The sequence below is a fragment of the Carcharhinus amblyrhynchos genome, chromosome 2 (assembly GCF_965287045.1).
Source record: "Carcharhinus amblyrhynchos chromosome 2, sCarAmb.v2.hapA, whole genome shotgun sequence".
In the NCBI taxonomy this organism is placed as follows: Eukaryota; Metazoa; Chordata; class Chondrichthyes; order Carcharhiniformes; family Carcharhinidae; genus Carcharhinus; species Carcharhinus amblyrhynchos.
In genome coordinates, this window is record NC_137325.1 from 70,162,749 (window position 1) to 70,179,412 (window position 16,664).

A 16,664-nucleotide genomic window follows, 5' to 3' on the forward strand; every position below is an offset into this window, starting at 1 on the left:
TGCAAATCCCAATGGCAGATTTAACTGAAGAATGAAAGGTTGGGAAAGGTCAAGGATGTCTACTGAAGATGCCCTACGTATAGCAAATTACACTCACTCCACCTGCCTGAGTCATAAGATTGAACTGGTAAGCTTCAATAAAGTGAAAGTGGAGAAACCATTTGCAAAGAATAATTCACGGTTTACATAAGAACACACCACAATAAAGCACATTTTACACCTAGGAACATGGCAACAAGAGTCGGCTGTTTAGCCCAGCAAGCCTATGCTATCATTCAATGAAATCATAGCTGAAGCTTAACTCCTACCTTTGCCCCATATCCCTAATCTATAAATCTCAGCTTTTAAATCAACAACTGATCGAGCAGAAATTGCTATTTGAGAAGAACTCCAAACTTCTACAACTCTGAGAGAAAATAAGTGTTTCTTTTAATTTCACTTCTGAAAAGTCTGGTTCTAATTTTACGACCATGTCCCCGCTAGTCCGAGACTCCACAACCAATGGAAATAGTTTTTTCAACCTACTTTATGTTTTCCCTTATTATCTTGAAAACTTCAAACAAATCACATCAATATATTCTAAACTTCACAGAACACAATCTAATTTGTGCAACTGTTCTCAATTTAACCCCTGGAGTCCAGGTGTCATTTTGGTAAACCTACACTGCACTCCAAGGCCTACTTATAATTCTTCAGGAGTGATGCCTGCAATCTCTCATAGTATTCAAATGTGGTCTGACTAGATTTTTACAACTTAGTATGATTCCAAAAACTATATTTGATTCCTCTTGACATAAAGGCAAGAACTCCATTAACCTTTTTGAATATTTTCAGCACCTGTTATTGGCAGTTTAGGATGCACTGTTTCTCACTTTCACTATTTAGAAAATACCCTTTTCAATCTTTTTTTCAGTCTACGATGGATGATATCACATTTGTCTACGCTGAAATCTGATTCCTATAGAATCACCCATTCACTTCACTGATTATTTTATCTACACTGCTTAAACTGGCCACTTACCATTGTGCCATCAGTAAATTTGGATATGTGGCTTTCTATCTTGTATTCACTAATAATTTTAATGACAAGGATTATTTGAGGCCACAACTGGAAAAACTAATCGTCAAGTCCTGCCAATTGTCATACTTGCCCATTAAACCTACTTCGTGTCTCCCTTGGCTCAGTTTGTTTATGAACTATTATCGACACAAGCTTTCCACCTGAGCCTCCTCTCTATTACTAACGTCTACCCTTTGTCAATGCCCTATTTATCCTTCACACTAGGACCTCAGTCCCACCCTAATTCAGGTGAAGCCTGTCCCAAAAGTAAAGTTCCTTCCACTCACAATACTGTTGTGTGTTCCAAAAAAACAGAATCCTCCTTTTTCTCTCACACTATTCCTTCAACTATATGTCACCACCCCAATCTGTTTATCTGTGCTGATTTGCACATGTAATAATCCACCGTTTATAATTTGAATTTAGTAAAAAAAATCTGGAATTAAGAGTCTACTAATGACCATGAAACCATTGTCGATTGTCGGAAAAACCAATCTGCTTCACTTTAGGGAAGTAAATCTGCCACCTGTACCTGCTCTGGCCTACATGTGACACCAGACCCACAGAAATGTGATTGACTCTCAAATGCCCTCTGAAATGGAGGGACTCTCAAATGCCCTCCGAAATCCCTAAAATGCATTTAGGGATGGGTAATAAATTCTTGACCCAGCCAGTGATGCCCACATGCTGTAAAATGAATAAATTTAGAAATCTGTAAGGTCTATCCTTTAACTCCTATCACTGTCCAAACAGGATCATTTCACTATTCTTTCCCAATTTGTAACCTTTTCAATACCCTTTCAAGCTCGTTCAAATGTTAGCACCCTAGCATCAGGTAGTGTGCTAAATGACTGAGCATAATATAGCGGTTGAAAATTCTGGATTACTACATTACATTTAACAGTATACCCAGTGTATCTACTTCAATGCAAGGAGCATCAGGAATAAGGTAAGTGAACTTGGAACGTGGAACGTGGATTGGTACTTGGGACTATGATATTGTGGCCATTATGGAGACATGGTTAGAACCATGGACAGGAATGGTTGTTGGCAGTTCCAGGGTATAGATGTTTCAGTAAGAGTAGGGAAGGCAGTAAAGGAGGTGGAGGAGTAGTATTGTTAATCAAGGATAGTTTAATGGCTGCTGAAAGACATTTCAAGGGCGATCTGCCTACTGAGGTAATATGGGCTGAAGTTAGAAATAGGAAAGGATCAGTCACATTGTTAGGAGTTTTCTAGAGGCCCCCAAATAGTAAGAGAGATGTGGATGAGGAAATGGCAAAGCAGATTATGGATAGGTGTTGAGGTCACAGGGTAGTTATCACGGGTGATTTTAACTTTCCAAATAGTGATTGGAACCTTTATAGGTCGAATAGTTCGGATGGGACACTTTTCGTACAGTGTGTGCGGAAGGGTTTCCTGACAATAATGGATAAACCGACAAGAGGTGGGGCCACATTGGACTTGGTACTGGGTAATGAACCAGGCCAAATATTAGATTTGTTTGTGGGAGAGCACTTTGGAGATAGTGACCACAATTCAGTGTCCTTCATTATTGCAATGGAGAGGGATAGGGTCACATGGCAGGGCAAGGTTTATAATTGGAGCAGGTGTGATTATGATGCAATTAGGCAAGAATTAGAAAGCATAAGATGGGAACAGAAACTGTCAGGTATGGACACAAACAAAAAGTGGAGCTTTTTCAAGGATAAAAATACTGCATGTCCTTGACAGGTACGTCCCTGGCAGGCAGGGAGGAAATGGCCAAGTGAGGGAACCATGGTTCAGAAAGGAGGTTGAATGTCTTGTTAAAGAGGAAAAAAGAGGCGTACGTAAGGATGAAAAAAACAAGGTTCAGTTGGGTCGCTTGAGGGTTACAAGGTAGCTCGGAATGACTTCAAGAAAGAGCTTAGGAGAGCTAGAAGGGGGCATGAGAAGTCCTTGGTAGGTCAAAAAGGAAAACCCGAAAGCTTTTTACTCATGTGAGAAATAAAAGAATGACCAGGGTGAGGTTAGGGCCAGTCAAGGATAGTAATGGGAATTTGTGCATGGAGTCAGAAGAGATAGGTGAGGTGTTGAATACTTTTCTTCAGTGTTCACTAAGGAGAGGGGCCATGTTTCTGAGGATAAGTGTGTGATACAAGCTGATAGGATGGAGGAGGTAGATGTTCTAAGGGAAGACGTATTAGCAATTTTGAAAAATCTGAGGGTCGATAAGTCCTCTGAGCCAGATGGCATACATCCTAGGATACTTTGGGAGGCAAGGGATGAGATTGTGGAGCTTTTAGCTTTGATCTTTGGGTCCTTACTGTCCATGGGGATTGTGCCAGAGTACTGGAGAGTGGCAAATGTTGTTCCTCTCTTCAAGAAAGAAAATAGGAACGACCCTGGTAATTATAGGCCAGTTAGTCTTACTTCGGTGGTCAGTAAGTTAATGGAAAGGGTCCTGAGATAGGATTTACGACCATTTGGAAAGATGCAGTTTAATCCGTGGTAGCACAGTTTTGTGAGAGGTAAGTCCTGCCTCACAAATTTGATTGAATTCTTTGAGCAAGTAACTAAGTGTGTAGACAAAGGTAGAGCAGTTGATGTCATATACATGGATTTTAGTAAGGCATTTGGTAAGGTTCCCCATGGTGGGCTCATGAAAAAGATAAAGTGGTGTGGGATAGAAGGAAATTTGGCCAATTGGATAAGTAACTGACTGTCTCATAGAAGACAAAGGGTGGTGGTGGAAGGAAAATTTTCAGACTGGAGGCCAGTTACCAGTGGTGTACTACAGGCATCAGAGCTATTTGTGATTTTTATCAATGACTTGGAAGAGGGGGCTAAAGGATAGGTTAGTAAATTTGCTGAAGACACCAAGATTGGTGGAGTAGTGGATGAGGTGGAGGGCATTGATAGGATGCAGAGCTGGGCCAAAAAGTGGTAGATAGATTTTAACCCTGATAAGTGCGAGGTGGTTCATTTTGTTTGGACAAACTTGAATGCGGATTACAGGGTCAACAGCGGAGTTCTGAGGAATGTGGAGGAACAGAGACATCTTGGGATTCATATCCACAGATGTCTGAAGGTTGCCATTCAAGTGGATAGAGCCATGAGGAAGGCCTATAATGTATTAGTGTCTATTAACAGGGGGTTTGAGTTTAAGAACCGTGGGGTCATGTTGCAACTATACCGGACGTTGGTGAGACCACATTTGGAATATTGTGTTCAGTTCTGGTCACCTCACCAGAAGGAGGACGTGGAAGTATTGGAGAAAGTGCAGAGGAGATATATCACAATGCTGTCTAGTTTGGAGGATAGGTCTTATGAGGAAAGGTTGAGGCAGCGGGGGCTTTTCTCTTTAAAGCGGAGGAGAATGAGAGGTGACTTAACAGAGGTATATAAGATGATGAGGGGGATAGATAGAGTGGACATGCAGAGACTATTTTCTCAGGTGCATGCAGCTATTACTAGGGGCATAACTATAAGGCTCACGGTGGGAGATATAGGAGGGATGTCCGAGGTAGATTCTTCACTCAGAATGGTCGGGATGTGGAATAGACTGCCTGCTGTGATAGTGGAGTCGGACGCTTTAGGAGCTTTCAAGCGGTTATTCGATAGGCACATGGAGCACATCAGAATGATAGGGAGTGGAATAGCTTGACCTTGGGTTTGTACATAGCTTGGCACAACACTGAGGGCCGAAGGGCCTGTACTGTTCTATGTTTCTATGTAAACAATAATTACTCAACTGTTTACTGTAAAAAAAATTGTTTTGACAATCACGACATCAAAAATGCAAAGAAAATGCTGTTAAGATCCAAATTATATTAAAATTACTCAATATAGTCATAAAAAAAAGCACACATTTCAAAAAAAATGGTTGCACAGTAGCACAGTGGTTAGCACTGCTGCTTCACAGCTCCAGGGACCTGGGTTCGATTCCCGGCTTGGGTCACTGTCTGTGTGGAGTTTGTACATTCTCCTTGTGTCTGCGTGGGTTTCCTCCGGGTGCTCTGGTTTCCTCCCGCAGTCCAAAGTTGTGCGGGTTAGGTTGATCGGCCATGCTAAAATTGTCCCTTAATGTCCTGAGATGCATAGGTTAGTGGAATTACCCAGTAAAATATGTAGGGATGTGGGGATAGGGCCTCGGTGGGATTGTAGCCGGTGCGAACTCGATAAGCCGAATGGCCTCTTTCTGAACTGTAGGGTTTCTATTTCTAAGTCATTATTTTCAGTCCCTGCTCCAAACTCCACTCCCTAACTATCAACTCCATCACTCTCCCTGGCAACAGTGAGATTAAGCCAGTCTGTTCGCAACATTCATGTCACATTTGACTCCGAGTAAACTTCCAAACTCAGTCATGCCATCTTGAATATCAGCCATTTGCACCAATATCACTTCGTTCCAAGCAGCACAATGGCAGTGGTTAGCACTGCTACCTCTGTGTCAGAGACCCAGGTTAGATTCAGGCCTTGGGTGACTGCCAGCGTGAAGTTTGCACATCCTCCCCATGTCTGCATGGGTTTCCTTTAGGAGCTCTGGTTTTCTCCCACAGTCCAATGATGTGTAGGTTAGGTGGATTGGCCATGCTAAATTGCCCTTCAGTGTCCCAAGACATGTAGGTTAGGGGGATTAGTGTGGCAAATACATGCAGTGACGAGGATAGGGCGAAGAGTGGGCATGAGACTTGATGGGTGGAATGGCCTCCTTCTACACTTTAGGGATTCTATGATTCCTCTTCCTTATCTGCTGTTGAAACCATTATTCATGCCTTTGTTATTTCTAGACCAGACATTCCAAACTGGTGTCCTACATTCTACTCTCTATAAACTTAGGCAACAGAATTTTGGATGACCTCATGCCTTAGCTATTCCGTTCCCCCATTATCCATGCTCACTGACCTGCACTGGTTTTCAATCAAGCAACAGCTTGACTTTTAAAATTCTCATCCTTGTTTTCAAATCCATCCATGGTCTTGCCCCTCCCTAGCTCTGTAACCTCAGCCTCATAATCCTCCAAGATAGCTCCTGTGAAGTTGCTTGGGGCATTATGTTAAAAAGTGTTATACAAATAAATTGTTGTTGAGTTAGGTAGATGGAAAGTGGCCAGAATTCCCAGTTCTGATCATTGTCCAGAAATTCCTACAGAAGCTGCATGGTTGGGTGTTGGACAAGAACAGTATTAAGCTTTAATGTGGTTGAGTAGCCTGTCAAGACTTACCATGAAGGTACACATGAATCATGTAACTACTTGAGACAAGTTACAGTCTTAGGACTGAGGGAGAAAGCCAGGATTAAACAAAACAGAACTCATTTTCCTTTCACTCAAACAATTGTTCTTTTCTAATAGTATCTTCTACAACAGCTACCAGTACATCTTTCCTTGCAATATATTAATTTAGGTTCAAATACAACAATAAAGCTAACTGGTGATTCTTGCCAGCCATATTAAGTGTAGCTGTGCTTCAGATTCCTTGGCCTCATTATTGAATCAATTCTTAATGCTCCAGAATGCATTGCAATTTTATAGTTGCTGTATAAAGCCCATGCAGTGAATGTGCAGAAGATTCGTTAAGGCCTCCTTTTTAACCTAAATAAGTCAAGCCCTCACATAGTTGAAATGACTGCAAAGCCTTTCAATTGCTCCAAACATACGGTTTATTTCCCTTCCTTGGGTAGCCGTGGCCTTTTAATAAAGCACTTATGAGTGGCTTTTATCACTATCTATCTGTTATGATTTTGGTTTCAAAAAACCAGTTTGCTACTTGCTCAGTGTTCCACATCACTTCCTCTCCCATCAAAATTACTGAAGTTTTACATGCTAACCATGTTCAGTTGGTAACACACTCGCCTTTAAATCATTAGGGATCAAGTATCACTCCAGGGCTTGAGCACATTAAAAAAAAATCAAGGCCAACACTCCAGTGCCAGTAGTGCCATTCTTCAGATGAGACATTAAAGCAAAGCCTAACTTACTTGGTTGGATGTTAAAGATGCCACTATTTTGAAGAACATGGGAGTTGTCCCTGGTGTCCTGGCCAATGTTTTTCTCTCAATCAACATCATAAAAAAATTATCTAGTCATTATTATAGTGCTGCTTGTAAGAGTTTGCTGTAATTGTTTCCTACAACGATTACACTTCAGAAATTACTTCACAGAATAGAAAAACAGTCTTTTTTTCAATGTGCCAGAAGCCCTTTGTAAGCTGCTGGTGCTAGAAAATCTACTCTACATAACATCAGTACACCACAGGGAAAAATTATATTCTCTATCCCACTGCATAATTTTATTGCAGATATCTAAACCTTGCAGCAATTACTGTTCACTATTAAATTAAAAAGGTGTACAAATTAACTGACAGATTAAACATTACCATTTGTACAAAAAGTTGTAAGCATCATTTCTCAAGCCTACACCCACTGTAAACACGCAGGCACACTAAATTGTTTGAAAAATCAGAAACATTGATGGGGTTCTACTGAATATTAATTTTAAAAATAATGCATATCTGCTCTCTATGGCAATTCAAACTAACTACAAATAAGGTATTTCCTATTTACTTTTCTCCCCAAATAATGGAAGCATTAATCATAGCTTGTAAATAGTTGCCAGTAACATATTCTAAAGTAAATGCAACCATAAGTTAAAATCAAATCCTAAAACACCCTGAATCCTGTGCTAATTTTAACAATAATATATCATCTACTCATTGTTTATATTACAATTTCTTTATTGCCTTAAAATGCCCTCCTCCAACTGCAAATGTACTATATTTTCATGATGTGAAGATGCCAGCATTGGACTGGGGTGGGCACAGTAAGAAGTTTCACAGCACCAGGTTAAAGTCTAACAGGTTTACTTGGAAGCACAAGCTTTTGGAACGCTGCTGTTTCACTCACCTGATAAAGGAGCAGCGCTCCAAAAGCTCTCGATTCCAAATCAACCTTGGACTTTAACCTGGTGTTGTGAGGCTTCTTGCAATACTTTCATTCCTTAAAGCTGCCTTGCAGAAATACTTAACAAGCTCTAACATATTAAATCACGTGGTCTTGGAAGTTGGCGTATCAAGGTAAAATAGGGCTGAATAGTGAGGTGTTGCTGCTTTGAAATCAGCACAGCCTTTTAGGTGTGTTGAGAAACTAAAATCAGATCCAATGTGCACATGTGAGCACCATCTGGCTGAACAAGGGAATAAAAAATGTCAGGAGCATTACTACGCTCGATCTCTAACTCAGTAACACCTGCTCAAACTTACTGTCAGGAAGTGATGTATTTCTTATAATAAAACAGTTCCCATTTAGATACCTTTAACCTTGAACTCTTGTTTTTCTTCAGTGTTCTTAACTTCATACTTGATCATCGTCAAATTATAGTTATTTTCTGATAAACAACTGTGCACGAACCTTCAATCCTGCAGTTACATCACAATACCCGAGAAAATTGATGTACACTAACAAATGTAATGCTGTGAAGCAAGCATTCACAGAAATTTAGATTATCACAGAGCCCTTAAATTACAAATTTGCATCACTCTATACTTCTTATATTCAGGAAGTCAAAAAAAAGCAAGTTGAATACTGGAATGGAGGGATTGTCCAATAAGGATAGGATAATAGACTGAGGCCTTTATTCTCTGGAGTTTAGAAGCATGTGAACAGACCTCAGTGATCTCATTCAAACATACAAAATTCTTACTGGGCCTGAGAAGATAGGTGCAGGAAGGATATGTCTGGGAAGGGTGGCGGTGGCAGGGCAGGGTGGGGTGGGGCGGGGCTGGTGAAGAATCCAGAACCAAGGAACAGTCTCAAAATAAGGGGTAGGCCATTTAAGATTGAAATGAGAAATTTCTTTACTCAGAAGGCAGTGAACCTTTGGAATTCTCTGCCCCAGAAGGTTGTGGAGACTCAGTCATTACGTTCAAGACATGTTCAATAGTGCAGGGGATAGTGTAGGAAATGATGCTGAAGTCGAAGATCAGCCATAATCTCACTGAACGACAGAGCAGGCTCAGAGGGCTGAATGGCCTACTCTTGCTCCTGTGCCACTAACAGGACAAACCCACAAGAGGTGGTGGTGGCATATGGCATGCATTTGGGAGGCAGCTGCCAATATTGATTTGGACTCGAAGTCTCATGACATCAGCTCAAACATGGGCAACAAAAGCTCCTTCTGATTACCACCTATCACCCTCCTTCAGCTAATGAATCTGTACTCTCCCTTGAATACAACTTGGACTAAGGATGGAAAGGACACAGTTGCATACCAAACAGCAGAAGTAACGTGTGATAAACAGAGCTAAGTGGTCCCACGATCAGATCTAAGCTCTGCAGTCCTGCCACAGTCAATCGTGTAAGGTGGTGGACTGTGCCCCTCGAGTTTCAGTACAGCTACAACACCAATATCTATCCAACAATGTGAAAAATTATCCAGTTATGTTCTATCCACAAAAAGCAGAGCAAATCCTACCCAGCTGATAACCATTCCATCAGTCTACTCATGGTCATCAACAAAGTGATGGAACGGATCACGCAGCACTTACTCAGAAATAACTTGCTCACTGAATCTTTGTTTCCTACAGGGCCACTCAGCTCTTGACCTCATTACAGTCTTAATCCAAACATGAACAATGAGCTAAACTCAAGATGTGAAGTGAGGGACAAGACAACAGATGCAGTGGAAAAACACAACCTGCAAGCTCTCCTCACAAGCCACATGCCATCCGGATTTGGAACTCTATCACCATTCTTACATTGTTGCTGGGTTTAAAAATCTGGAACTTACTTTCAAAGAGCACTGCGGTGTACCTACACCACTACAGTGGTTAGCAGTGCTCAGTCTCAGCGCCAGAGACCAGAGTTCAATTCCAGACTTGGGTGACTGTGTGGAGTGTGCATGTTCTCCCCATGTCTACGTGGAACATCCACATGTTCTGGTTTGCCCCCACAGTCCAAAGATGTTCAGGTTAAATGGATAAGCCATACCAAATTCCCCTTAGTGTCCCAAAATGAGCAGGTTAATAGATTAGCCATGGTGAACGTGGGTTTACAAGGATAGGGCAGATGGGAGGGCCAGGTGGAGCGTTCTCTTGGGAAGTTGGTACAGACTCGGTGGGTCAGATAGCCTCTTTTTAGGGGTGGCACAATGGTTTGCACTGCTGCCTCTCAGTGACAGGGATGCAGGTTTGGTTCCAGCCTTGGGTGACTGGTCTGTGTGGAGTTTGTATGACCTCCCCATGTCTGCATGGGTTTCCTCCAGTGCTCTGGTTTCCTCCCACAGTCCAAAGATGTGGTTAGGTGATTTGGCCATTCTAAATTGCCCTTTAGTTGGCAAAATGTATAGGTTAAGGGGATCAGTAGAGTACATGCATGAGGTTACAAGGAAAGGGGAGGATGCGGGCCTAGGTAAGGCACTCTGTCAGAGAGTCAGTGCAGACTTGATAGACCGAATTGTCTCCTTCCGCATTGTTAGTATTCTATGATTCTCTAACATGGACAACAGTGGTTCAAAATGGCTCACCACCACTTTTTCCAAAGGCAATTATGGATGGGCAATAAAAATTGGCCTAGCCAAAGAAGTCCACATCCCATGAAAGAATAAAAAAAGGTGAAAAGCGAACATGCATTAGACGTAATCAACTTGACTTCAAACTTCTTGTTTTTTTCTGGTTTATATTAGTCATCACACTCTCATCAAAATAATTTTGTAGTTTCACATACTTATTCTCTCCAGATAGAAAGTTAAGCTGAACCGGTAGCCAATAATATGCCCTTAGCATCTACATTTAATTTTGCATTTAGAAGTCTGTTGACAGTGTTCCATTATGGGAGTTTTTTTTACATTGTGCACAATTGACCTATTTTACCTCCAAGGCTTTCTGTCATATAGGGTTGCATCAACTTCTATTTAGTTTGTTCTATTTTCTAGAATAATCCACATCTCTTTCAGTTATATTCATTTCCATCCTCCAACTCAAATCATGTCTTTGTTATACCGCAACATCCTAATTTCCTAGCTGGCAGATTTTATAATGTAATTTTGAATAGTGTTTGCATGTTTACAACTTACTGTCTTTCCCCTGAGGGCATTCACCAGTTTCTACCTATTCCTTGTTTCTAATGTGCCCTTTGGTGAAATGGTGTTCTTGCCTACCTTTGACTGCCCTCTACCTGACAATCCATCTTGTTTAGAATTCTGCTTCTCCAGGCTCCTACCCACCCCAACCGGTCCAATTTAATAGGTCAGCGGTTTAAGCTTCAGTGGTCCTATTCCTATAAGATTTTATCCTTATTTGGTTTACTTCTAGCCTTCTGAACCTGTCCTTTTTATTCCAGGAGGATGGAGGTATTCATGAAAACAATGCTGCTGTGCTCACAACATGCTACAAAGCTACTCATTCACCTTAATTTTCAGAGTGAATGCTCTTATTCCTATATACTGGAATTATGCTTAAAATATAGTTTGCATCCTCTATCAATTTGCTGTGAACATACAAATTAAGAGCTGAAGTAGACCACTTAGACCCTTCTGACTGCTCTACCATTCAAGATCATGATTGATCTGGTGTTGTGAACTATTCCTCATTTGTGGTTTTAAATGCCAATCTTTTATTTCTTCCTAAATTTTTTCTTTGTATCTTATTTCTTCCTAAATTTCATCATTTAACCCTACATGGACAATTACCAGTCAATTCCTATCTGCCCCTTCAGCATTCCTTTAACTTTCCCTCAATACATACTACTCTAGCTCTAGGTTGACAATTCATCATTCTGTATACATTGCTCTGATAATTTACCACCTATTCACTTTCCTAAGGAACAATCAGGTATAAACATAACCTGTGACACGTAAGCGGTGTCTTTGCCCTCTCAGCTTTGCTAACCAGCTGCTAGGAATTTATCTTTTCAATGTTGGACAGTGTTTGGAATCTATTGATAATATAGATTGTAAATAGATTCTTGATAAGCAAGAGGTGAAAGGCTATCAGCAGTAGGTGGGAACATGGTGTTAAGATTACAATCAGGTAACCATGATCTTATTGAATGGCAGAGCAGGTCAGAAAGACTAAGTCGCTTAAATTCACATGTTCGCACATAATCAGGAGGGTATCTACACAGTGGTTTATACCAGTCTTGCTTATTTTATTAATGTTAATTCATCCAATGTCCCTTATTACTCTGCATCCTTCAGCACTTATCCTTCTGACATGGCAATACTGGCCCTGAAATTACTGGTCTGATTGTTTACTCAGGGTCTGAATCTAGGCTGGCCACATCACGTTTACGAGATGACTCACTTATTACCAATTCCTACGTTCAGCTATCACTCCCTTTTGATTTTAGTACATTCACCCTCAGCTCTCCCTCCCTTTTGAATGTGTTCACTCTCAACCATCTCTTCCTTGTCTGCCCTGCAAGTACCCTGCTTATTAAGACCAACTCTGAACTTTAAAATTACCCAACATTTTTGTAACTTTAACAAAATTTTCATCTACATCCTAAAAATGTTGTACCATGTTTATGTTAACTGGGCTATAAGACAGTCTAATAATTTAGTCTTCTGTCACTTGCCAGTTTAAAAATTCGATAATTGGCATGCTCTCATTACACAATAATTCTTTTTTCGTTGAATAATTGTAAGCACTACTTACATAGCAATTTTAAGACTAGAATAGTTACTTCCAAATGTAGGTTTCACACTTAAGGACAGGGGCAGGAAATACAACAGAAGTATTTAAACAAACCGCACACAAAGAGGAAGTCAACAGGATGTTCACAGCTTGGTCGGGCTCTTGCTCTGCCCAAGACTGCAAGAAACTACAAAGGGTCGTGAATGAAGCCCAGTCCATCACACAAACCAGCCTCCCACTCACTGATTCCATATACACTTCCTGCTGCCTCGGAAAAGCAGCCAACATAATTAAGGAACCACACACCCTAGACATATTCTCTTCCACCTTCTTCCATCAGGAAAAAAATACAAAAGCCTGAGGTCACGTTCCAAATGATTCAGAAACAGCTTCTTGCCTGCTGCCATCAGACTTTTGAATGGACCTAAGTTGATCTTTCTCTACACCCCATCTGTGACTGTAATGCTACTTTCTGCACTCTCTCCTTTCCTTTTCTGTGAACAGAATGCTTTGTCTGTATAGCATGCAGGAAACAATATTTTTCACTGTATACTTATGCATATGATAACTATAAATCAAATGTGTCAATTTCTAATGCTCGATGTCCCATTTATCTTCAGAATTACAATCTCTGAACCCTTTGCTGGAATTGCTTAATTTAACTGGTAAACATCCCTTTTCTGAAGAAAAATAACATGGAAGTTAAACTTTTCTTCGAATAATGCATTTTGATATGCAGATAAACTTCCAAACAATCTGGCCAATTTTCTCAGGATCTCACTGCTTAAGGATAAAAATTCTGGATCAACATGTCACAGTTACTGCTACTGGTGTAAGAGAGAGAGTAGGAGTCATTACTTGCAAAGTAAACTGGTTTTAAAAATCTTTAAAAATTGTACAATTACCAAAAGTTCAAATTAAGTTAAGAAATAATGATCATCTCACTAAGAAACTGGGCGTTCGGAAGCAATGAAATAATTAACACTGATGTTATCACTTCCTGAAATTGAGTGAACTAACTGTGGACACTGACAAAAAAATTAATTCAGTTTTGCATAGAATTGACACAGTGTACCAGACTCCAAAGAGTGATTTCAAGACCATAAATGAGCCACTGATTTCACACAAGACTTGTGACCAATTCTCATACGACATTGGTCTGAACTCGGGTTTATTTTACTCTCAATAGATGCACGTCACTCTGATCACTTGTAAAGGATTAAGCATTGCAATCCAGAAAATGCTGCCAAAAACCAGAAGGTACCATTTTTCATCTGCATTAATTATTCACAAAATAGACGGATGACATGGGGTACGGCACTGCATCTTTTAACCTTAACGTTATTGACAACTATCCAAAACATGTACAATGAATTCCAGCCTCATTAAAATTGTCCTTAATACTAAAATTCGGTTAAAAAATGTCGAATCTCGAGCACAGTAGTGCAAGTGCTGAATGTTGCAAGATACACGCCCAACCACACAGCTTCCTGAATATTTTGCTGCTTATGCAAATATATTACCAGAGCCCATATGTAGGAGTGTAACACGTAATGTGCTTTCACGGGGACGGTGCGACGGGTTTCGAACAGATGAAAAACCACAGGCTATCACCACACATACAAAAAAAAGGTGTAATAGATGGGTGAAGGATAGGACCTGGGGGGGCGAATGTACAAGTACAATGTGAATATACAACGGGGCGGTGAATGAAGCACGGTGGTCGAACAACCTTCTATCTAACAACTGCACTGAATATAAATTCAGCCCGAGAGGAAATCAACATTTCAAATATATCAATTGCAAATCAGAAGAAGCAAAGCAATAATATTTCAAGGGGGGGGGGGCTGATATTTTCAGTCATTTCCGTCATCTCCAAGCCCTGCGGGATTGCTGCCATATGTCTCTCTCCCTCTTCCCACAGCAGCAGGTACTCACAATGTACAGCAGGTTCAGCACACACAGCGAGTTCTTCGAACAGGTGAAGCCGCCGCAAACCATCCTCACAATCAAGCCCCCTGGACACAGCTGTGCAGAGAAGTCGCGAGCTCCGGGGACGGCGAAGGACAATCAGCACCCGCTCCGCTGCCCCAGCAACACAAGAAAGCCTTCCTTCTTCCACAGGCAGGCAAACTATTGGCTTGAAAATGACGCAAACCCAGCAGCAGCGGCACCTCTTCCTCCCTCAGAATTGCAGGATCGCAAAGACAGGCTGCTCGGAAACGCCAACGATGCGCAGGCGCCTGCAATCAGCTGACTTTTGCTTTCGAACCTCAAACTGCTGGGAATGAGCCGAGGGACCGACTATGACGAGTGAAGTCCTACAAGAGCCAGTCAGCAGGGTCGGGGTCGGGGTCGGGCTGTGAACATGGGGAAATGGTGGGCCACTGGCATCAATGGCTAGAGTATTAATCCAGAAACTCAGCTAATGGTGTGGCGACCTGGGTTGGAATCCTGCCATGGCAGGTGGTGGAATTTGAATTCAATAAAAAAAATCTGGAATTAAGAATCTGCTGATGACCATGAAACTGTTGTTGATTGTCAGAAAAAACCCATCTTGTTCACTAATGTGCTTTAGGAAAGGATATCTGCCATCATTGCCTGGTCTGATTTAAATGTAACTCCAGGCTGACAGGAATGTGATTGTATCTCAACTGCCTTCGCAGGGCAACTAGAGATGGGCTATAAATGCTGGCCAGCTATTGATGTTCTTGTCCCACAGATGAATATAAAAAAATTAAGAAAGAGGGATGGAATGCCTATTGGAAATGTATAGAATGTTTATATTATTCATGCACATCAAAATAAATTACATTTTTCACTCAAAAATGATTTGATCTCAGTACCTGATTTAGATCCTCTGGTTTCGTGTGGGTCAGCTGGCAACAAGGCTTAGTCACCAGCTCCAGTCCCTTGCAGTTTATTGAGGTCCTCCCTAAATATACTTTTCCAAGTCTTTGGCCACCCCCATCTTTTTCTATCTGTGATGTCCTTGCTGCTGACAAATTTGGCAGAACAAATGTCCAGGAAGCGAAATACATGTCCTGCCAATCTTAGATGTCTCTGTGTCACAATATCCCACAGGTGCTTCTGACTAACCAGCATGGTGGCACAGTTGTTAGCACGGCTGCCTCACAGCACCAAGGACGGGGATTTGATTCCTGGCATGGGTCATTGTCAGTGTGGAGTCTGCACGTTCTCCTTGTGTCTGTGTGGATTTCCTCTGAGTGCTCTGGTTTACTCCCACAGTCTGAAAGGTGTGCTGGTTAGGTGTATTGCTAAATTCTCCCTCTGTGGATCAGCATAGGCACCAGGGGATGCCAGGCGACTAGGGGATTTTCACAGTGACTTATTGCAGTATTAATATAAGCCTACTTGTGACAATAACAAATAAACTGTAAAAAACTTTAAAAATCCTCTGTGACACATCTTCATTGGTGATGTTGTTTCTCTATGTGATGCCCAGTATCTTACATAGGCAAAACTGGTGAAAGATGTCCAACTTAAGGTGACACCTTTGCTGTTCTCTTCTATGTTTAACTGGCATAGATTGCAGTTGGCATTACTAATGGGCATATTGTGTCACAGCCATGTTGATGGTGTTGGATGGCCAGATCCTGTGAAGTTGCTGTAAAACTGATGCTGTTTTCCCAATTCTTGTGTGGATGTCGATTTTTACATCACCCTCTCTGGAGGTCTTATCCCCTAGGTAGGAGAAGTGTTGAAAGTCTTTGGTGTTCTTTGTCCAGTGACGTTGAGAAGGCCTTGTTGTTACCCAGTTGTTGATCTTCCTAAAGCTGGTGTGTAGACCAACTTTGTTGCCATGACACTCAAGACTGGTGTTCATGTATTGGAGTGTGTGTGCAGTTCTCTAGTCAGCAATGTCATCTGTGAAATACTGCTCTGTCAACTACTGGTGTTTTCACAGAATGCCAAAGTTTGCAACCACCTCCCTCAATCACCAAGAAGAAAAGGAATAAGGAGAGTAT

At 41.3% G+C, this 16,664-nt stretch overlaps 1 protein-coding gene across 1 annotated transcript in view; it reads right to left on the bottom strand.

Moving 5' to 3' along the window:
* Nucleotides 1-14,936, bottom strand: part of tspan13a (tetraspanin 13a) — a 59,330-nt gene extending 44,394 nt beyond the window's left edge. Inside the window, exon 1 of the mRNA XM_080207295.1 lies at nt 14,614-14,936. Coding sequence (XP_080063421.1) covers nt 14,614-14,676 — 63 coding nt within the window. The 5' untranslated portion in view covers nt 14,677-14,936. The remainder of the gene's footprint in view (nt 1-14,613) is intronic.
* Between the last annotated feature and the right edge of the window lie 1,728 nt (nt 14,937-16,664).